Source organism: Leuciscus leuciscus, assembly GCF_965113295.1.
Source record: "Leuciscus leuciscus genome assembly, chromosome: 6".
Classification (NCBI taxonomy): domain Eukaryota; kingdom Metazoa; phylum Chordata; class Actinopteri; order Cypriniformes; family Leuciscidae; genus Leuciscus; species Leuciscus leuciscus.
In genome coordinates this window covers 21936010-21958953 of record NC_138730.1, presented here as the reverse complement: position 1 = coordinate 21958953, position 22944 = coordinate 21936010, and the positions used below count along the sequence as shown (strand labels likewise).

General features: G+C 40.1%; 1 protein-coding gene across 1 annotated transcript in view; it reads left to right on the top strand.

The window, feature by feature from the left end:
• eif4g1a (eukaryotic translation initiation factor 4 gamma, 1a) overlaps positions 1 to 15644 on the top strand; it is a 29689-nt gene extending 14045 nt beyond the window's left edge. The window contains exons 8-32 of the mRNA XM_082172161.1: positions 1483 to 1634; positions 1711 to 1803; positions 1881 to 1953; positions 2652 to 3464; positions 3549 to 3637; positions 3760 to 3946; positions 4983 to 5116; positions 5210 to 5332; positions 5418 to 5822; positions 6943 to 7089; positions 7171 to 7407; positions 8334 to 8438; positions 8569 to 8856; positions 8996 to 9113; positions 10152 to 10260; positions 10364 to 10647; positions 10756 to 10880; positions 11088 to 11260; positions 11701 to 11826; positions 11920 to 12001; positions 12102 to 12200; positions 12446 to 12580; positions 12711 to 12792; positions 12906 to 13046; positions 14232 to 15644. Of these exons, the coding sequence (XP_082028287.1) occupies positions 1483 to 1634; positions 1711 to 1803; positions 1881 to 1953; positions 2652 to 3464; positions 3549 to 3637; positions 3760 to 3946; positions 4983 to 5116; positions 5210 to 5332; positions 5418 to 5822; positions 6943 to 7089; positions 7171 to 7407; positions 8334 to 8438; positions 8569 to 8856; positions 8996 to 9113; positions 10152 to 10260; positions 10364 to 10647; positions 10756 to 10880; positions 11088 to 11260; positions 11701 to 11826; positions 11920 to 12001; positions 12102 to 12200; positions 12446 to 12580; positions 12711 to 12792; positions 12906 to 13046; positions 14232 to 14413 (4502 nt within the window). The 3' untranslated portion in view covers positions 14414 to 15644. The remainder of the gene's footprint in view (positions 1 to 1482; positions 1635 to 1710; positions 1804 to 1880; positions 1954 to 2651; positions 3465 to 3548; positions 3638 to 3759; positions 3947 to 4982; positions 5117 to 5209; positions 5333 to 5417; positions 5823 to 6942; positions 7090 to 7170; positions 7408 to 8333; positions 8439 to 8568; positions 8857 to 8995; positions 9114 to 10151; positions 10261 to 10363; positions 10648 to 10755; positions 10881 to 11087; positions 11261 to 11700; positions 11827 to 11919; positions 12002 to 12101; positions 12201 to 12445; positions 12581 to 12710; positions 12793 to 12905; positions 13047 to 14231) is intronic.
• Positions 15645 to 22944: the final 7300 nt, after the last annotated feature.

Genomic DNA, 22944 nt, shown 5'->3' with positions numbered 1-22944 from the left:
ATTATTTAATAAATAAATGCAGATATGCATGAATAAATAAAAAAAATTTTTTTTTTTTTTTTTTTTCATGTATTTCTTGTTTACGTATGTTAAGGTAGGGCGATCCTAACCTCTCTCAATGCAGGATGGATACTTGTGGCGGGTTTAAGAACCATTGCTAATGATTTGAGTTTAGCAAATTATATAGATCATGCACCAAGCGACTACCTTCTGATTCGTTTGGAACGTGTAGTCGATGATTTAGTTCAGCTCAGTGCTGATATGGATGTAGACCTTGATCTTCTAGACGCAACAGGCCAATTCACATGCGCTCAGAAACAGAGACAAACATGGGACGTCCACCATACATTTTACCTTCGCATGTAATCGAGGCACACCTCCTTTTAGGACACTGCTGGAGATATAGCTAATTTATTTGGAGTGTGTGAGAGGAGAATTCGTCGGAGGATGACACAGCACGGGATAAGATCATTTATAACATTCTGTCGGCTGCACGTTTTGATGACCGATTTGACACTTATGTTTGTTTAGTGAACTTGAACCCATATGTTGTGAATTAGTGTAACTTTTCGAAACCTTCTCCATAGTTTATCTATCATAACATCAAATTCATGTATTGCTATTTTGTTTCAGACAACACTAGTTTGCATGCAAACTAAACATGCATTTGATGTTATGATAGATTAAGAATAGCTAACTATGGAAAAGGTTTTGAAAAGTTACAATACTTCACAACATAAGGGTTTAAGTTGACCAAGATAAGATGAATCTGTGTTTGGAAGTCAACATTAGATCAGTCATCTACATTAGATAACATCCCTGTCATAACTAACCACTAAACGCCTAGTTCTACCCTTCATGTCTGCTTAGATTACTGGCTCACTAACCCTGTTCAGCACTTATATCTGCTGCTTGTTTCCTCTTACTCACTCGCGACCTTTGTCTCTTTCTCTCTCTTGTTCTCGCTTTCCTCTCTTCCCCTCTCCTTTGGCTGAGTTCAGATCCCTCTCTGGCAGGGAGGGAGAGGCGGGGGGGTGGGGGGAGAGGTGCGGGCAGAGAGAACGGACGTCTCTCGCTGCACGGATCTCCTCTCACCTCCCAGCGCTATCCTGGTGAGTCTGAAGCGCAGTGCTGTTTGTGTCACACCTCTTGTCCCTGTCTCAGTCTGGCTGGTCATGTTTTAACACTGCAAAAAGCATGTACCCTTTGATGTAGTGCTTGCTTCGACCTTTGACTCCATGTTCTAGACAGAAAAACAACTGCAAACTTTCTGGGATTTAAACCAGAACACTTTATAATTCGTGATTTTTAAGAAGTTTGACAAGAATCATATGAATAAAGTATTGAGTTGTTAGACACCGTTTTCCCCAGGGGAAGGGTTTTTGGGTGTGAGAATACTTTGCATGTGGGTCCCCCCCTCCCAATACAGCTGACTGTCTCTTATTTTAGCATTTAATCCTGTCTCTCTTTTTTTTGGTCTAGCGGCTGCCTATTACCCTGCGACACAGCAGTACCCAACGTCAGTCTCCACCACGCCTGTCATGATGAATCCCGCTCAGCAGCAACCGGCTCCACCTCCACAGCAAGCTCCGCCTCCACAGTCGGCACCAGTCAAACCGAGAGAACGCAAACAGGTGTGTGGCAACAACATTTGGTGTTTTTTTTAGTTTTGATCCATTTGTCTGTGACTTACCAGTTATTTCTCCACAGATCAGAATATGTGACCCTAACCAGGGAGGACGTGACATCACAGAGGAGATTATGTCTGGAGGGAGAACGACCTCCACACCCACTCCTCCGCAGGTTTGTTGATGTCTTCATCTGTTTGACATGAGCAGGGCAAATAGGGCAATTCTTTCAACGGTTTGTTTGTTTCTCAGACTATTGGACCAGAGGCGGGAGGTCCTGTCCAGACCAATGGTGAAAGTGTTCCGCCTGTTGTGATCAGAGCCGGTGAGTTGGTTTTCTTGAAAACACCCAACCAGGTTTTCGTCTTTAAAGTTGGAAAATGTAAAAAAAATCAGGGAGTTTCAAAAGTTTTAAAATTATTATCTAATCTCATCTAAGCATTGTGCATTTTAGATTATCTTTAAAGAGCCTGTTTGAGGTTGTCATACCTTTTTAAGAGGTTATGATTTATAGGAACATTCTTTTCAGAACATTCAAATCAAGTTTTGTCTTTATAACAATGTTTATAAAACAGATAAGCTTATTCTAAGATGTTTTTGGGAAAACAAAATCTTTCACCCAAAAATTCATTCTGTCATTGTTCCCTCATGTTCCAGACCTGTATGAGTTTATTTCTTCTGCTAAACACAAAAGATATTGAAGAATGTTGGTAACCAGACAGTTGACAAGCCGTTAACTTCCGTAGTAGTTTATTTTCCCACTGTTGAAGTCAAGTCTGGTCACCAGCATTCTTAAAAATATTTGTGTTTAGCAGAAGAAATACTTGAGGACGATTAAATAATGACAGTTTTCATTTTAGAATTTTTAAATTTTTTCCAAGTTAGAAAATAAGAAAATATGAAAATAGCAGTTAAGAGTTTTATTAGGAATATTTTGGGAATCCGGCCCTAGGAATGTTAAAACAGCAGCTTGAGTTTCTTCCTTCTTATACTGATTTTATACCATTTACTGCCGATCCTCAGATGATCAAGTGAAGTCCATGGCTTCTCCTGCAGCTGTGTCCACCCCTCCTCCATCAAAGACGCCGGAGCAAGTTCCCGCTGCACCTTCAGCCGCCGACTGTAAACCTGTGTCGGAGGTCAGACCTGTTTCACCTTTGAGCAAGATTCCCATTCCTCCAGCAGAGGAACCTGCGCTATCCCCCGCACTCCCTCCTTCTCCTCCTTCTCCTTCTCCTTCTCTTTCTCCTTCTCCTTCTCCTCCTCCTCCCACAAACAATCCCCAACCTTCAGAGCCTCAAACTGGTGACACTGTGGATGCTCCAGTGCTCCCTGATGCCCCCCCTACTCAACAGGAGGAGCCAGAAGACGCTTCCCCTCTTGAGGAACCAACTTCTACTGAGGTTTCTAAAGACGAGCCAGAAGTAGCCAAGGAGAAAGAGTTCGAACCTGTGGCTGAAACAGAGGCCGTATCTAACTCTAGCCCGGCTGCTGTAGCCTCCATCGCCATGGAGCCTTCTCCTGCTGTAGATGAAGAAGGTGATGATGCTTCTGAGGACCCCACGCCTGTAACCAAGGCGACACCCGTTCCAGAACCGGTCGTTGATGAGCCAAAGGAACAGCCTTTGCTTAACGGTTTGCCTCAGGATTCTGATGAGGCTCCAGATGTGAAGCCAGAGAGCTCCACTAATCCAGTTGCTGAACAAGCAGTTCCTCAGGTCCAGCAGAGCTGCCTTACGGCTGTGAAAGCACCTGTGGAGGAAGCAGAAAAGGAAAAAGTAGAGGAGATGCCTGCCCCTGTAGCAGTCTGCCCTGTTGAGGAAACAACTATGCAAGGTGGGAAAATAAGTTGAGCAACACTTGTTGGTTTCTCTTTTTCGAGATGAAGTTTGACTTTACTTTCTCTCATCCTCTTCTTAGCTGCCGCAACAACGGTGCCAAAGAAGAAAAAGAAGATCAAGGATCTGAATAACAAAGGTTTTGGAGATGTCCTAGATGCCTTCAAAGAGGTTTGTAGTAATTATAATATTAATAGACACATTTTTTCGTTACAACAGTAGACCTTTTGATGCATTCTGTGACTTGTGAAGAGTACACATGTGCATTTATGAATCCTCATTACCGATTTCAGCCAGAGGAGGAAAAACCTGCTCCTGAGCCAGAGGTTGCTCAGAAAGAACCCTCCCCTGCGCCATCCCCTTCCCCACCAGCTGAAGAGTCCGAAGAAACATGGGAGGAAAAGGAGGACAAGCTTGACACAGAAAATATTGAACCTGACGCATCTAAACCTGTGGAACAGAAGTATCAATATAAAGAAGGTTAGATGTCAGATTGGGAACATTCATCCTGTTTTACAGATGACAGCATTATGTGTGTTTTACTGTATGTACACAACTTCTTTTGTATGTTTTAAAGTTTTATGCTCATCAATCGAACATGCTGCTTTTGCAAGGTTACATATCAAATAAAATAAAATAAAATAAAATAAAATAATCTTTTCAAAGTGACTAGCAGCCTTGCCACTTGACCTGAATACTACGTGCTGATTCGCTAAAACAGACTCATTGGGTTGTTCACAAACAACAAGGGTGCTTGTTGGTTTCTCCTGTAAAACATGAACTTGCGAAACCTTGTCAGTGGACAATACCGGCTTTTGTGACCAGATGTGTTCAGGGTTCAGAACGTGCTATATGTGGAGAATAACACATGGCAGTCAGTTAATCTTTATTTTATTTTGTAAAGGTGCTGTTTATCGGTTTTTGCAAATGAAATTACTTAAAATGTATTATGTCGAAATCAGAAAGAACATTAATGGACATTTTAAAAAGGTTTTTCCTGGGAAACTGTTAGAATTTTTTATTGAATATCAAATTTTATATAATTGGTATTTTTATATAATTGGTATTATTGCTGTTCTTTAAAATTTGTTAAATGGATATTGTTAAATTATTGTATACAACTAATTGAAATACTATTTGTATTATAGATATTATAAATTATTACACTTTGAGATGTTGGTTTAGTGTTAAATAAACAATTTATTTGATCAAATACAGTAAGAACATGCATGCATTAGTACATAAATACATTTCCATCAATAAAGTAAAAAAAATAAAAAACATTAATTTATTTAATTGTGTATTTAACAGTGAATAAAATTAACATCTTTAAGGCTATGGATTGTATGTTTGTTGGCTAGTTTTTGCATGCCCACAAAATAAAAACCAATATATCACACAGACTTTCCTGATTAGGTGGTCTTATACAAGGCAAATTCACCATGTCTAAATGTCTTTAAATGTTTGTGGGGCTGTCCTGCTGCTTTATTTATTTTTTCCATTGTCTCTCTTACAGAGCAATGGAAACCCATCAACCCAGAAGAGAAGAAACAATATGATCGAGAGTTCCTGCTTGGCTTCCAGTTCATTAGTGCAAGCATGCACAAGCCAGAGGGTTTGCCGCACATCAGTGATGTTGTCTTGGACAAGGTGAATCATCTTTCTGGACCTAACAGGTTTAGATTGAGCTATGTCTTGCTGATAATTATAACACCCTCTTGCTCTTTGCTGTTTCCACAACAGGCAAATAAAACCCCCTTACGGCCATTGGATCCCAGGAGTCTGATGAACTGTGGGCCTGATTTCACACCTTCATATGCTAACTTGGGTAGGCCGTCATCTGGAGGAGGAGGAGGGCGTGGACCGGTCAGTTGACTTTCTTTATTCTTGTGATTCAAAAGTTAGTTATAAGTAATGTGGCTGTATGTTCAGATCGTTTTTTTTTTTTTAGCACTCTTCTCAGTCTGCACGGCGCCCTCAGCCGGGTCGAGGCAAAGACCAAATCAATCGCAACCCCAAGATCATCACCAGCGTGTCTCTTAAAGACAATGTGGAACTCAACCAGGCTGAGAACGCTTGGACGCCTTCAGTGAAGAAGCAAGTCCGAAGCCGTGGAGCAGAGGAGGAGGAAGATGATTCAGAGGCCGCAAAAACAAAGGAGTTGTTCCGCCGCGTGCGCAGCGTCCTTAACAAGCTCACGCCACAGATGTTCCAGCAACTGATGAAGCAGGTGACGGAGCTCAGCATAGACACAGAAGAGAGGCTCAAGGGTGTCATTGACCTCATCTTCGAGAAAGCCATCTCCGAACCCAACTTCTCTGTAGCTTACGCCAACATGTGCCGCTGCCTTATGGGGGTGAGTAATGTTTGCTTTGGTGTGTTGGCTCCGTTGATGACCTGTTTTGTGCCATGTGTCTGGCCCCCTGAAATTCTCTGATGGTATTGAGGAACTGAGGAGTTTTTTACTGTGTTTGTCATAGATTTAGAATTTCTGCAGTGGCAGATGTGGATGGACTTAAACTGGTAGTTCACTGTAAATTTTTACATTTCTTGTCGTTCCAAATAGGGCTGTAATGACTAGCTGAAAATGTCGTTTTGCATGGAATGCGTCGACGTGTCACTTTTTATTCATGTCATGTTTGACAGATCTTAATCCCCCGTCATGTTTGACACCAAACAAGACTCTAAAGCAGATGCTAATGGCTAGTATGGCACCGCCTTTTAATACAGTTGCGTTCATACAGAGTTTTGTTTTTACCCGTATTTTATTACCGAACTGACACCTGAACATTTTCAGGACTCAACTCATTCTCGTTAAACCCATCAGCCATCATGATCATTTGTATTACTGACAGATGCCTTTTAATTCTTGGCACTTTATGTTGTCATGTTAGGATTTTTTTTATTTGTAAAGTACGTATTTTATGAGAATTTGAGTAAAACGTTGAGAGATTAATGACAGCAGTTACGTTTAAGTTTGGTAGGTTAACAGAAGGATCAATCGTTAATCGATCATCAAAATAAACGTTAGTTACAGCCCTAGATCCAAAACCCATAAGACCTTTTGTTCATCTTCGAAACACACAAATGGCAATGTTTTTAACGGAAGTCCATTTTACCGAAACTTTGCTTAATGAAATTCATAGTCATTTTAAAAGAAATTCATGTGAATCAAGTGGTTTAATCCAGTCTTTTGATGAGACATTCTGATTATGAACAGATTTAATTTAGCTTTTTATTCACATATAAACAATCAATGCGCACACAGAGCACGTCAAATATGGTAAACAATAATGATGATAAAAACAATCATTGGTTCTTGTGCATCAAGTAAGCATGTTTAAGCCATATTTGAGTAACTGATGACATGATTACTCTTTAAGAGAAGTTTCTGAAATGTTTTAGAAACTTGTTTCTGAGCAAGAAAAGGAAATGATTGAAATATCTAAGTGTATTTTGAATGATCTGTTTTCCAGCTTAAAGTGCCCACTTCGGACAAACCGGGAGTCACTGTGAATTTCCGTAAACTACTGCTCAATCGCTGTCAAAAAGAGTTTGAAAAGGACAAGGATGATGACGAGATCTTTGAGCAGAAACAGAAAGAGCTGGATGCTTCCACTGAGGTGATGTCTCGCCACATTTAACTAGAGGTGTATCAAATAGTTCTGTTAAAATTAAAACAATTTGGGGTTTTTTTTCCATAGGAAGAGGAGCGTCAGCGCCTGAATGAGGAGCTGGTGGATGCCAAGGACAAGGCACGTAGACGGTCGCTCGGAAACATCAAGTTCATCGGAGAGCTGTTCAAACTGAAAATGCTGACCGAGCCCATCATGCACGACTGCATTGTCAAGCTCTTGAAGAACCATGATGAGGAGAGCTTAGAGTGCCTTTGCCGGCTGCTGTCCACCATTGGCAAAGACTTAGACTTTGAGAAGGCCAAGGTACAGCACAGTTTGTACTTTTGTAAAATGCTGCGATTTTACTAATCAGAATCAAATATTCATCAGAACTCTGAGGAGTTTGAGTTATGAGCTTCATAAGCTTTTAACGGTATTACTACTCTAACCGATACTGCTTATCGGTCCTATACTTTAACGGTATTCTTATCAGTTCTCTTTATTTATAAAAACAAAACAAAACATATTAACATTGCTTTATAATCTGAAATGTAAAATATAGGGTTGGATATCGTTCTAATTTTAACGATTTCGATTCTGCTTTATCAAATCCGACTCTTATCGATTCCTAATTTCGATTCCAATAAGGTAAAAAAAACTAACAAAAAAAAGCCCTTAGATATCATTCCCATTTAGTATTATTGCAAAATATTTAATTGTAGCTGAATATCATGAACAAAAATCAACAGTTAAAAAAAAAACACTTACGCAAGGAACGTTTGCCTGTGGTTTAAAACTATAGAAAAAACAACTAGCCTAACTAATATAAATTTCAAGCATTATTAAAGACAAGTAAACACTCAGTAATTTAATAAAAGTCATTCTTACAGACAGCAACTTTAAGACCGAATGTGGATCTAAGTTGAGCTAGACGGAACGCGGCTAGTTTTTAAGTTTTACCTCCGCCCTAGTGTGTAAGCAGACTAAACTTTTAGTAAGTTATCTCGGCCATCGTCACTAATTGAGCAGTGTTGTGCGTGCTGTAGCTCTGTGAGAGAGATCGCTCTTCTGGGTTGTGAAATGCATCACACACAAATGGTTTATTGCATATAGGAACAGCTGGCAAGATGTAATTTGCCAGAGTTTAAATAGCAATACTATAAATAGTAAGTGCATTTTCTTGTGTAGCGTTTAAGTTTTGACAGTCTTCACTTGTTTGTCATTATATAATGTTGGTCTTTTGTGTGCAGCCTCGTATGGATCAGTACTTCCACCAGATGGAAAAGATCATTAAAGAAAAGAAGACATCTTCTAGAATCCGCTTCATGCTACAGGATGTATTAGACCTCCGAAAGGTAACATCATATTTGGTTTAGCAAATCATTTTCGTTTCTTTATTTACATTAAAAAAACAAACATGTTTTTAGTTTTTCTTGCGCTTTCATTTCCTCACTCTTTTAACTGTGCGCATGTTCTCTGTCACAGAACAACTGGGTGCCCAGGAGAGGAGATCTTGGTCCCAAGACCATTGATCAGATCCACAAAGAGGCTGAGTTGGAAGAACACAGAGAGCAAATCAAAGTCCAACAACAGCTACTTTCCAAGAAAGACTCTAATCAGGGTCGAGGGGGCCGTGGTGGGCAGCACTCCTCTGGGGGCCAGCACTCCTCTGGGGGCCGTGGTAGCCAGACCCAGGATGAGGGCTGGAACATAGTGCCTATTTCCACAAAGAACAGACCGATTGACACCAGTCGCCTCAGTAAAATTACTAAGGTGAATCTTTGACTTTTTTTTATTTTTAATTTTTTTTAACATCAGACTAATTTAGCTGTTGAAAGTGATGTTTCTTCATGGCATAATATTTTCAGTTGTTTGATTGATGTGTCATTTGTCCTGTCTTTTCTGTCTTCAGCCTGGTGATTTCAGTAACCAGCTGTTGGCCCCAGGAGGAAAGGGCTCATGGGGTAGCTGGGGCAAAGGGAGCAGTGGAGGCACTGGAGGCACAGGACCCAAGGCCACTGGAGATCAAGGTGAGTTTGTCCAGTCTTATTTAAAGGTGTTGTAGGGGATTATCTGCAGATTTTTTTATTTTATTATGCTGGTTGAAAGTCTCATATCCTGATTGCAATCACTGTTAAGCGGTCTACATGTATTTTTATAAATGTATGTCGTCTGTGGAAGACGTAGGACCATAGAATGTTTGTTCAATCGTTGCGTTCGGTCCGATAGCATGTGTCCCCTATCGGTCAATGTGTGTTTGCATACCACTGCACAGGCTGTTCACGTAGGCATAAGTCATCAGCACGTTCACATACGCTGTGCACAGAGCGAAAATTGCAGGCAAGCAGAAACAAGAAGCAGACTTTTGTTCTTTTTTGTTTGGTATTGTAGTACTGTTACTCACTGTATTGTTACGTTTTCTCACTGGTGAATGACACATGATGTATTGCAGTAACGTTGTCTCTGGTCTTCTTGGCTATGCGTTCATGCTTTCAGGAGGCGTGGCTTTGGACGGCGATTTGCAGGGAGGGTGGGACATACGCTTTTAGTGCTATCAGGCTAAAGTTAGCATTTTCCCAGATGTCGTACTGCACCTTTATTTAACTTGAACCTCGCACAGAAGAGAATACCAGCTCTTTATTCATATCATAGATGGGTTGTTGGTTTTGATTGGTGCTGCATACCGAGGCAATGGACATGAGTGATAACTAAAATCTTGTGACATTAAAATAAGAAATATTTTCTTTTACCCCCTTTTTTTAAGGTTGTGTTGGCTTATTTAAATGTTTGTTTTGGCATATTGTAAACCATTTGAAGCAATTTTAAGGCCCTCTTGGAAGTTTGAGAAGCTTTGCTTTACAAGCACTGCTTTACACCGTGATAAAGGGGCATGAAACCAGAATGTCTTGGAGACTTGGTGGTCTCTTTTTACTTGAGCTAGTTGTCCACCCCACAAGCGTAACTTTCGCATGGGCAAGCATCACTCATTTTCTTCAGAAAATAAATCTAGTTGTCTGTTTGTTTCATTGTAAATGCAACTCTAATGCTGTCCTTTCTATATGATGCAGACCAGGGGAGACCTGCCACGAGCACACTCAACCGCTTCTCTGCATTGCAGCAGTCTGGACAAGCTTCATCTTCATCCGCACTTGACTCTGATCGTAGAGTGCCTCAAAGGTACAGTTTTGAAGAGCTTTTTGTTTTGTGTGACAAATGAGTGCTAACTTCAGTGTTGCATGGTGATCTAATAAGTTTTTTTAAATGCCCATCTCCTGTGTAGAAACAGTTCTAGTAGGGACCGTAGCGACAGAGATCGCAGCGACCGTGACCGAGAACGCAATGACCGAGACAGAGATCGCTTTGACCGATTTGATAGTAGGCGGGAAGACCGGGACCGCGGCATGGACAGACCCCGTCAGCCCATCACCAAACGCAGCTTCAGCCGTGAAAATGAGGAGCGCAGAGGCGACAGCCGCGGACCACCGGATTCTGTACGCCGCGTCTCCAGCATGACGGAGAACCGCGACCGAGGCAGTCGGGAGCGCGATAGAAGCAAAGACGCAGGTGAGTCAACCAGCCTGTGAAGAACTGTCCTGAGCTGCACCAGCAATACAAATGTTTGAGTTGATGATTCATAAATTGATGGCCTCTTTACCTGCTTGGGTTTCCTAGTGAAGCCAATGTCAGCTCCTGCTCCACCACCTCCTGCTCCAGCCAAACCTGCCCTGAGTGAGGAAGAGCTGGACAAGAAGTCCAAAGCCATTATTGAAGAGTATCTCCACATCAATGACCTGAAGGTATGCAAATACAGAAGCGCTTTATCCTAAAGGGAAAGTGTGCTCTGCTGATCACCCTCATTTTGTGCCACGTTTCTGGGCCACTGATCTACACTGATGGGATTGAGGAACTGAGGAGCCATTGCATACAAATCTGAAATGTCATCTTTATCACATACCTGTAAATGTACCTGTTCCCCTGATGTAATTCTCATTACTTGTCTGTAGGAGGCAGTGCAGTGTGTGCAGGAGCTGAACAGCGCCTCTCTGCTCTTCGTGTTTGTACGGAACGGTGTGGAGTCCACACTGGAGCGCAGCACCATCGCTAGGGAGCATGTGGGCCTGCTGTTTCAGAAGCTTGTTAGTGCTTCAATACTACTTCCTGAGCAGTACTATAAGGGGTAAGTTCATACCCGGTTAATTATTCGGAACAATAATAGGGTTCAACGATGTCACATGACGACAACAACAACAACAAAATGTCTTTGCTCTAATGTAGCATGTTTAAATTAATTCTATAAATAAACAATATAACAGCTAATGCTTCCAGGTCTATCAAAATTCAAAACTATTATTTTAGGATGTATATACTATTATAGTACTTTAAAATGAAAAGAAAGCTGAAAATGTACAAATTAAAGCACATTTAAAAGTCTAAGCTGAAGTAATTGAGCTTTTGTCTTAAGTATTTTTTTTATACATTTAGATTAAATGTTTTGTTTGGTTTTATTAATTTTTAGTTATTTTATTTCGGTTAGCTTGAGGCTTCATGATTTTTACAAAGAATATTTCTATGCGACTCTGCACTCATGATTTGAATGTCTAATTTTACTCACTGTAGACTTCAGGACATTCTGGAGATGGCAGATGATATGGCGATTGACATTCCTCACATTTGGCTCTACTTGGCTGAGATCATCACACCCATGTTGCAAGAGGGTGGCATCCCCATGGGTCAGCTCTTCAGGTTAGGCACTGCATCAGATACATGTATGCAAAGACAATAAACCATCAAAGTATGTACACACCATCTGACCTTTTTAAATCATAACGTCCACAGGGAAGTGTCCAAACCTCTTCTGCCTATTGGCAAAGCAGCAATCTTGCTTGTTGACATACTTAACCTTCTCTGCAAAGGACTGGTGAGCATCATGCTGTGGCAAACGCTTTACGAGCACAATACTTGCATACACTGCAATTTCAGAATTTGATTTTTTTTTTTTTTTTTTGAAATATTCTCAGAGTCACAAAAAGGCTGGAGCGATGTGGTTTGAGGCGGGACTCAGCTGGAAAGACTTTCTACTTGAAGATGAGGATGTCAATAAGTTTGTTACAGAGCAGGTACTGAAAGCTAAACATACTAAAAGTATTTAAAAAAAATAAAATAATAATGTTGGTAGCTGTTGTGGTCAAAAATCTTCACTGCACATGTTTGCTAGAAATTTATTTTTCCTAATCTTGGTTTTAATATTTCTTGCAGTAATATTTGTATATATTGTAAATGCTTGCTTATGCACCCCCACACCACCATATCTTTATGCTGCATGTCTTCATGAGCCTGATGGTTATTAATGTCATATTTGCAGAAAATGGAGTTTACTCTGGGTGAGGATTCTGAGAAGCCCGGTAAGAAAGAACTGACTGCTGAGGAGCTGAGTAAACATTTGGACAGGTTGTTACAGGAAAAAGCCAACAACCAGAGGATCTATGACTGGGTCGAGGTGAGCTTGTGTGCTTTGGCTGTGGTTCAAGGCCCTTTAATCAAACATTAAGGTATTGCAGCGATCTGCATTATGGGTATAAGACTGTCTCCATGGGATGTGTACTGACTGGTGTTTCTCTCCTTTAAAGGCCAACCTGGACGAGCAGAAGATGAGCTCCAATCAGTTTTTGCGGGCCCTGATGACGTCTGTGTGTCAGTCTGCCATCATATGTGAGTGAATCCATCAATTGCAATCCACTTCCCTCACTTTAGTTTGACTTCAGATCTGAAATTTCACTGGCCTGTACTTGATGTTAATTGTGTGCATAAATGAACTGTTGTAGGTGAGAACCCCTACAAGGTGGATGGGGAGCAGATTACCCAAAGGGCCAAGCTGCTGCACAAGTACCTCTCTGATGAAACGAAGGAGCTGCAGGCACTCTACGCTCTCCAGGCTCTCATGGTGCAGATGGAGCAGCCGGCCAGTGAGTGGTGGTGTTGTTTTTTTCTGGGGGTTTCGGCTTTAATGATTTGATTTGATTTTGGTTTTATTGTGTTGTATTGTTAAACTATTGTAAATAAAATAAGTAATTTATTTACCTTTTTTGGATATACACTGATTTTCAAAAGTTTGGGGTCAGTAAGATTTATTTTAATGTTTTTGAAAAGCCCTAAGGCTGCTTTTATATGATCAAGAATGCATTAAAGCATTAATATTGTAAAGTATTACAATTTAAATAAAAAGTGTTTTCTATTTTAATATATTTTCAAATGTAATGTATTTCTGTGATTGCAATGCTGAATTTTCAACATGATTCTTCAGAAATCATTCTAACATGCTGAATTTGTGCTGAATCAATGTTAAAGACAATTGCTTAATATTTTGTGTAAACGTAATTTTTTTTGTCTTTTAATAGTTCAAAAGAACAGCTTTAATTTAAAATAGAAATTAATTTAAATGTCTTTACTGTCACTTGATTAATTTAATGCAGTGGTCACACAACTTTTCTGGATGAGGAGGCAAGATCTACCTATAGATTTGTCATTGCTGATTCCAATTTTTTTTTTTACAAGCAAATTGGCCAATTCCGATACCAGCTGACTTTTTTTGGGCACTGTTGTAAAAAAGCAGCTGTGGTTATAAACACGACTTTATACAACAGGAAAAGAAAATGCCATCGAAACTATTCTGAAGTTTCCTTCAGAGATGCATTCATATAAATCCCCACCCCAATTCAATATGGATATTTTTCTCCCTATATCAAGCATCACAAACTGTGATCTTGCTGTCTTTTTTTTTTTTTCTTTTTTTTTTTGCGGTCCATCTTCAGCGTGTCCCATATATCTTGCCTGTGTTAACGTCCCATTAACAGACGTCGTGATATTTTCACACAAATTACGTTTCGTGAAACGATTACAATGCAGTGTCTGGAATAGAGAGAACCCAAAATTAAACTAAATACCGCGATCGACAGGTTGGCGACCACTGATTTAATGCATTCTTGCTGAATGTTAATTTCTTTATCTTACTGACTTTTAACTTTTAAAATGTTAGTGTACGACTTAAACGAAAGTTTTTTTTTTTCGTTTTTTTTTTCTCTTGCTACTGCTGGCTTTTTAAACTCCTATTGTTAAGTTTAGTTGACTAGCATTGTCTCTGTTTTACCCAGATTTACTGCGCATGTTTTTCGACGCGCTGTACGATGAGGACGTGATCAAAGAGGATGCCTTCTACAAATGGGAGTCCAGCAAAGACCCGGCGGAGCAGCTGGGAAAGGGTGTGGCCCTGAAGTCAGTCACTGCCTTCTTCACTTGGTTACGGGAGGCTGAGTCCGAATCTGACAACAGCTAATCCTGAACTTTGCTAGCCCAGGTAGCACTGGAGAGAAACCGCTGCCAGGGACTGAGGAGGAGGAGGATATCTGACAACAAAGTTGAACTTGGTCCTCATGAAGCCAATCTTATCTGTTCAGGGTGGCTCTTGAAAGATACAAACTACAATCATTTCTCAGTCATTTCTTTTGCTCTCTATATCTCTTGTGGCTGATGTCCACCAAAAACCATAAAATCAAAAAAAAAAAAAAAAAAATCTGCAGGACTGCTTAAACGTGTTAACAATTCATCGTCATTTATTTTTTATGAGAAATCTTGGGGGAAAAAGTACAAACCAACGCTGCTCTTACATGTTAATATAGATTTATATGCAACGTGGTATATGACGGACCAGACAGGATGTCATATTGTATAGAGGGCTTGATGGCGATCATGTCCTTTAGGTTTGTAATTTCAGATCAAACACGGAGCTCTTACAGAAGTTTTTCTTTCGTGTGTTCGAGAGGATTCATGTTTTTAAATCTGCAAAGACAAAGGTATATGAGCTTAGTATTTGAATTCTCTAAGTGACAGATGAAATTTGCGTAGCGTTTGTATTTCGCCCTTTTTTGCTTCCTGTATCCTTTAGTAAGGGGTGGACCTGTTGAACTTCAGGACGATGGTCTTGGATGGACTTTGACCTTTTTGACCTTAGTGCTGCTGGATGAGGAGGGGGGTCCAAAATGCTTCCTATTAAGCCATCCATGTCCTGCTTCCTAACCCCACACTTTTGCGTCTTACCTCTCTTGAAGAACTGATGGGGTCTTTCACGGAAGCCCTACTTAAGCAAGCCTGCAGTGGAATTTTAAGAGAAATCATTAAAACTTGAAGCATATAGAAAAATCAACTTGATGAAATGACAGTAATGATCCTAAAGCCTTTTCTACTTGCAAAGTGGAAATACATTTCAGGAGCGTTCTATACATATGGAAATGTTTTTTTTTGTTTTTTTTTCCAGAAATTAAAAGTTTAAAAATCCGATGTAATGCCATTTATTTTTTCCAAAAACAATGGCTGTTTCCCTGTATTTAAGATTTGTTTTCTTCCAGATGGTAAGAGGTGCTTACAATGATCCATTGATTAGTTTTATTGAAAAAAATGTGTAAATATTTTTTTGCTCTCTTTATTATTTAAGGAATTAAATGCTTTCACATCAAACTGGAAACGTTGGAGAGTTGAAACATTGCAAATAATAAAAGATTATCAAGTTGCTTAGTAGAGTGTGTTTGAGGGAAGTGGAATCTGGGTGAAGGAGTGTTTTTGTTACTTTTTTTTTTTTTTTTTGCAATGTGTGGTATATTTGGTTTGGTTCCCTTTTGGAGAAATGCAACTTTGGTGCTTTCAATCTGTAATGAGTCTGTGTGCCAGGAGGGGGTGTGCTTAACAGAGTTTGTTCAAATGAAGGTTAGAGTGCTAGAGATGCAGTCAGGGTGGAAGTGAGAGGAGGAGCTTATACAGTTGATGGTTTCGCCAATCTCTGACTGCGCGATCGTACACGTATTGTTCTTTTATTAAATGAGTCGTTTTCATGATTAACTATAAGCTCTGCCCCTCACTTCTGTCCTGTGGCTGCTGGTCTGGTGCTAGGTCTGTGCTGCTAATGTTATGGGTCAATCCATGAAATTAGTGCCTTTTGAAAAGGTGCTCTTAAATTAAGATTTCAAGAAAGCTATCAGACAGTGTTGGGGAAACAAATGTACATTTAGTTTAAATGTAAACTAAACCAGTAGGGCTGGTTTATTTTATTTCCATATTAGCATTTCCCATGCTTAAATTATTTTACCTATTTACTGTGCAAAAATTAGGGCAATAAGTTAACCAAATTGTCAACTATCAACGCAACTTCTTTGTAGCATAATATATATATAGCAAAAAAAAGCATTTTGGCTAATAGAGAAGCAAAAGTTGGTTATAGATGATTAGAATCCACACTAAGAGAAAGATTTTATTAGGCTTTTACATTATTTTCTATAGAGATAGAGCTAGCAGCATCTCAATGCATTAAGGTATGTAGATATGTTTGAGACCATTTGCTGAAGTTCAAACAGCATCAGAATGGGGAAGAAAGGTGATTTCAGTGACTTTGGGGCATGGTTGTTGGTTGATCTGAGTATTTGAGAAACTGCTGATATAGCTTACTGGGATTGTCATGTACAAGAATTTCTATGGTTTGTCTGAAATTGTCAGAAAAAGAGAAGATCCGGTGAGCGGCAGTTCTGTGGGTGAAAATGCCTTGTTGGTGTCAGAGGAGAATGGCCGGACTGGTTTGATCTGATAGGAAGGCAAAAGTAACTCAAATTGCCACTCGTTACAACCAAGACGAACACACAACATGTCGAAACTTGAAGATGGACTACAGCAGCAGAAGACACACCGGGTGCTGCTCCTGTCAGCTAAGAACGGAGCTGAGGCTACAATTCACCAAAATTGGCCAAAAGAAGATTGGAAAAATGTTGCCTGGTCTGATGAGTCTCGATTTCTACTGCAACATTTGGATGGTAGGGACAGCATGAAAGCATGGATCCATCCTGCCTTGTATATCAACAACGGTGGTTGTGGTGTAATGGTGTGGTGGATATTTTCTTGGCACACTTTGGGGCCCTTAGTACCAATGGAGCATTGTTTAAATCCCACAGCCCCAGTATTGTTGCTAACTATATACACACACACACACAATTGGTCTTTAAGCACAAGTTAAAATATAACATATATATAGTATATCATTTTTTTTCCATTTCTGATTAATATTTCAACTTGTGCTTAAAGACAAATTGTCAGTAGAGACAACCTGCCACAGAAGGTACAGATCCTCTAACAAGTTATTTTAAACCACAGCCTACCCTTGAGACAAGACTAGCTTATTACACTTTTTCCATGTATCACATGCACAGCTGCAGTTGTGGCTTCTGACTGCTGCTGAATTAAAGATTGTCTCTTCCTCCGACTGGGCTAAAAGGAGCAACACATTGTGGTCGTAGCTTCTCAACCTTGAAATGTTGAGATGTTAATGCGCTTAAAGCACAGATAAATTGATGTATCATTTTCTGAGATGACAAATCCTTGTACTGTTCAATAATATGCTCAATATAAAGGCAACCATTTATTCAGAATGTACTTTCCTAGACTTATAGCTTTAGGAAGCCGTATAAGCTTATTAACCACCTGAGTCTATGGGGTGAATAACATGTTTTCCATTATATTATCTCAGGTGCTACTGACTGCATTATAAGTGAGAAGATAAGTTCTTAACCCAGAGAATGAAGATGTATTGAAACATCGGCATGCTGTAGGTATGGCAGTCTGTTTAAACATTTATTCCTTACAAATATTGTATTACTACTAGGTAATTCAAAGGTGACAAGTTTTATATTAAGTCTCAATAACAATTATAGTATCTTTAATCACTTATCTATAAAGTAACCATGGTAATTTCACATAGGAAATATAACTTTTTCAAATCTAAATCAAAAATTAAGATAGGAAGTTTGTAAAATGTATTTTTATACAATGTAAAAATAAATGCTAACAGTTCTACAGATATTGTCAGGGTAATGTCTATGTCGGTTTAGTTTCATCATGTTTTGGTTTAGTTTTCACTTCTACCGTTTTGCTTGTGTTCCTTGGTCATTAGTTTCTGAGTAATCCCACACCTGTTTCTGTTCTGGTTAACTCTCCCTGTGTATTTAAAGCCTTGGTTTCCTTTGTTCTTTGTCCGGTATGGTTTAACATGGTTGTGATCTCCTGAGTTTCTACCTGGATTTATTATTAAAGATAAAATATTTCTTTGAATCTCCTGGGTTGTGCACATCATAACAGTCACATGCTTGACAGAATACCCAGATTTGATTGCTGCATTTTTCTCTCTTTTTTTTATTTTTTTATGGACTTGAGGCTGTCCAACTGCTCTGCCTAGAGCTGAAGAAGCAAACACTAGAGGACCACACCAAGGACTTTTAAATCTGGCATGCCTCACACACTATCCTGATTGCTCGCTTTGTGTGTTTTATTATACCAGCCTCAGCAAGCGAGTCACAAGTGAAGGCACGCTTCACTCGGGGAGATTTTGCTGCGTTTGTCGAGTGGATGCTGGTGAACAGATCGGCGTTCACCATCTGCCTCGCTGAGCAGGACATCATCACCACTGGTCCCGCCCAGCTCCAAATCTCCATGTGTCTCTGGTGGGCCCGCCCAGCTCCAAATCTCCTGTGTCTCCAGAGATCAGGGCCAGTCTCCCTCTCCCACCTCCTCTGCCTATAACAGCCAGTTTCTCGGCCCCGCCTCCACTGTTTCCCTTCAGTCCCTCAGTTCCTCCTCTGACTCCACTATGCTATGTGGATCTGCCTTGGGTCTCTGATTTCCAGCTCCGCCTTGTCAAGAAGATCCCCTGGCACAGCCTCCAGCCGGCAAGCCCGTCACTCCACCTTGGCTCGTCGGCCAGTCGGCTCCACTTAAGCTGTCTCTGAGAGCAAGCTGCAGTTCCATTTTTCACCAGAGATTTACATTGGAAATTTGTGAGGCGCTCTAGAGCTGGGAAGGGCTCTGAGACCGGCTGCCCCGCTTTGTATTATTAATACATGCCTGCAGAATCCATGCGCTACATTTTAAAATATCCTGCTCACTTTACGACTTAAAGGGCACATATTATGCAAAATTCACTTTTACATGGCATTTGAACATAAATGTGTCTTGGCAGTGTGTGTACACAACCACCCTATAATGATAAAAATCCACATGCTTTTTTTTAAATCCCCATCAATCATAAGCACTGTCTCAGAACAAGCCATTCTCAGATTCGGGGCAATGTGACGTACTTCTGCTGTTGACTGACACTGCAGTTTTAGCATAGACCCGCCCTGAGTGAGCTGAACGCTGGAGCAGCTGTAGACAAGAATGTTTCCTAAGCGATTGAGGTGTTTTTGGATGTAAGAATGCACATAGCAGTCGTCATTTACTCGAGGATGGATCTGTACTGTTCGTGATCAAGCTTACAGTCTCTGGATCGATAGGCCTAACGTTACTGATCAGTGATCACGGCAGAAATGAAAGTGAGACGCGCACTTTATGACAGCTCATCGAGTCGTTTTACGGATATAAAGTTTATCAGTTTATTAAGCCCCCTCTGAACAGTTGTGTATATATTTGTTTACTGTTAGTTGTAACGAGTGTTTTGTGTAAGTCGCTGTGTATGTTGATGATAATGAGAGAGAAAGAGAGAGAGAGAGTGAGTGATAATGCGCACTTGTACGGTGTTTACTCAGCTCACAGTGATTTTTTTACTTACAGTGATTTTGTGGAGTAAACCCAGCAAACACATTTACGTTGTGGCAAAGTCTGTGGCACGTTGCATTTCTGCTATGGCAACGTCGCTGTCTACGTGCTCGCAACATTGTAACAACGTAGAATTGTAAGACGCGCCAGGGCTGTAGCAACGTTGCTACGCGACATTCAGCAACTGAGAGACGACGTTCTGACAATTTTTTTTTATTTTTTTATGCTAGATAGGTCTATAGATATCCCCCATGTAGCATGTTATGTTTTGTGGTTAATTTTTAATTAGTCATATGATATATAATTATATACTTTTTAAATATTGTTTATCCTTATTATTATTTATGGGCCTAAAAGTAAATTCATTATAATCAACACCTGCAAGTGTACACTTTGAAGAGTAAAAATGACATAGAAGGTTAGCTAATTCAACTTTATTAAAACTGCATAATTATGGTAATCAAATTGCACTTCCAAAAGTCATACATTTGTGAGAATAAAACAAACAAACAAACATGTTATACAGGGAGTGGACTAACTAGCATGAGCAAACATGCGAAAATCTGGCAAAGAAACGACTGAGACGACAAATCAAAGGAAAATATAAACAAGTGTGCGAGCATTTTTCCCCCCCCCCCAAAAAAAGAGAAACTGTGCGGGAGCAGCAGCTCATTTGCATTTAAAGGGACACACATTTAAACTGCATGTTTTTCTGAGCCCCAAAAAGTGACAATTTAAACATGCTGCCCATACAGACGACTAGTGCGTTTACATTGAAGCTTCTGTCGGTTAATGAAGATTTGATGGATAAACTCGTGGCTCAATTGGACTCTTGTCGTGTCAAAAGTGATGAGACTTTTCAGTATTATGGACGTAGCCATCTTTGATATTACTTCGGTCACTGTCGCTATGGTTACTGGTAAGAGAATACTGGATTGACTCCAGTTGCACATTCATACAGACAGTATTCAAGACACTGCTGTTAGTTGCTGTGTGAACGGGACATTTTGAGACTCACACCTGTAAGTAAATGCAGATGTCAATCCCAAATTTTGACTGTGAATGTAGGCCTAGCCTTTGAAACCTGTTTTCAAAAGTTTGCATTTTCAGGCCCCCAAAACGTTATGGTCCTCCTGTAAATCAACAGCTAAAACATGTAAAAAGTTTTCTGTGTCGGTGTCATGTAAATGGCCCCTTAGTCTGCATCAGGTCAGTAAGTTGGCATATCTGTTCTTCCTATGTGTTGTAGCCTAAACTACCAAGGGTTCCTTATAAATCCTTATGTTTAAACGTTCTCATGTGAATAGACTTTATATGTTTCTGTTGTGTTTGTTTTATGTTTATTATGAGAATAGACATGACTTTCTTTTCCTTACTGGAATTCCTCCACAACATGTATAATAATATTCAGAGGCAATAAACACGACATAAAGATAATTCTAAGATCACAGTCTATGGCCCTGTCCCAAATGGCACACTTAATATGCACTTATGGTCTTGTGGACAATGGCTGCCGAGTGAGACCTTAGGGAGTCCCATTTGTCATTTTAGGTTTCAGAAGGGTGCTTGCAAGCGCCCCCTTAGAGGTTGATATGCACCCTTGATGTTTTGTCAATCACGTTTGCACACTGCCTCCGAAACTTTCGTCCTTTCGATTTTCGGCGTTTTTCGCATCCGTAGCAAGCACTTTGACAGGTGTTTTGACAATTCAGAGCCACCGAATGACGAATACGTAAAAATGCATGCGAAAATTTTGGACTCAGTGTGCAAGGACCTTTAGGAAGACCATGAGTGCTTGAGATGCTATTTGTTACAGGGCCTATGTGTGTGTGTACTTAAAGCCTGTCAATCCACATTAGAGCGCCACCCTCTGGGCTGAAAAACGCAACCTCTGCCAAAAGTGTCCTGCATGCCTTCAACTATTAGAATTTATACCATGGTCTGGGTGAATACTCGATTCTGATTGGCTGCAGGGTGTCCATTAAAAAGTGATAGGGGACACCTAGTAAAGGAGTTCTGGTGAAACTGACTGTTTACCGTTCGAAATTAATAAATAAATGCGCTGGCTACATCAGTTGTGAGTAACCATAGCAACAGGCAGTCAAAGTATCTATACAGACTATAAATCGAGCGGACTATAAATATCTCCGCGGTTGCTAAATAAACCGTCAGGCGTAATCAGGGAAAGCAAGTTATTGTTTGTAAAAACTTTAGATTTCGATTGTAAAACTAATTAAAATATAAACTAATGTTTTAAAAATGTGTTATTTGGCAAGTGACCATGGTATAAGCGGGTTAATGCCCTTCGAGGTGTCCTTGTCAGGTATTAATGGACCTCCGCTGCGCGTCGGACGCCTCGCCGTCATCCATTAAAGGGGTGGTTCGGGATTTTTGACATCGGACCTCATTTTTAAGTCAGCCTGGTTGTTATTCATCAGTGGAGACATTTAAAAAAAAAAATTATCCAGTCCTTATATTTGGATAGTTAGCCGATGCTAGGCTAGCGCGAGTCAATGGTATATGTTAGCCAGCCATTAAAAACCGTTTTACCCACTCCACAGTGCACCAAACGCAAATCAATTATAACACTAGACTATCGATGTATATGTCCGTTGAGAGAATAATGTTAGAAATCAAACTTACCTTTTCATCACATTGCATTAGTTATAATTTGTTCCCTGTAATCATAAGCCTTGTCTACAGCAGCAGCGGAGTGATATTGATTACCTAGGCAACCGAGTGAGCCGGTACACACATGACGCAAGTGTATTTACCTGCCGCTACTTCGCTGAGGAATGCTAGCTAACCTTAGCTGGATGTAACTGTAGTGCGCTTCTGTTCTGTGTTTACTTTTTGCCGCAATACTAACCGGAGCAAAGTAAAATTCCGCAGCTGCTGAGAAACTAGTTCCTTTGGGATCATTGAGATGAAAGGTAAGTTTGATTTCTAACATTATTCTCTCAACGGACATTTGCATCGATAGTCTAGTGTTATAATTGATTTGCGTTTGGTGCACTGTGGAGTGGGTAAAACGGTTTTTAATGGCTGGCTAACATATACCATTGACTCGCGCTAGCCTAGCATCGGCTAACTATCCAAATATAAGGACTGGATAATTTTTTTTTTTTTTTTAAATGTCTCCACTGATGAATAACAACCAGGCTGACTTAAAAATGAGGTCAGATGTCAAAAATCCCGAACCACCCCTTTAATACCTGACTCTGGACAACTCGTCGGGCATTA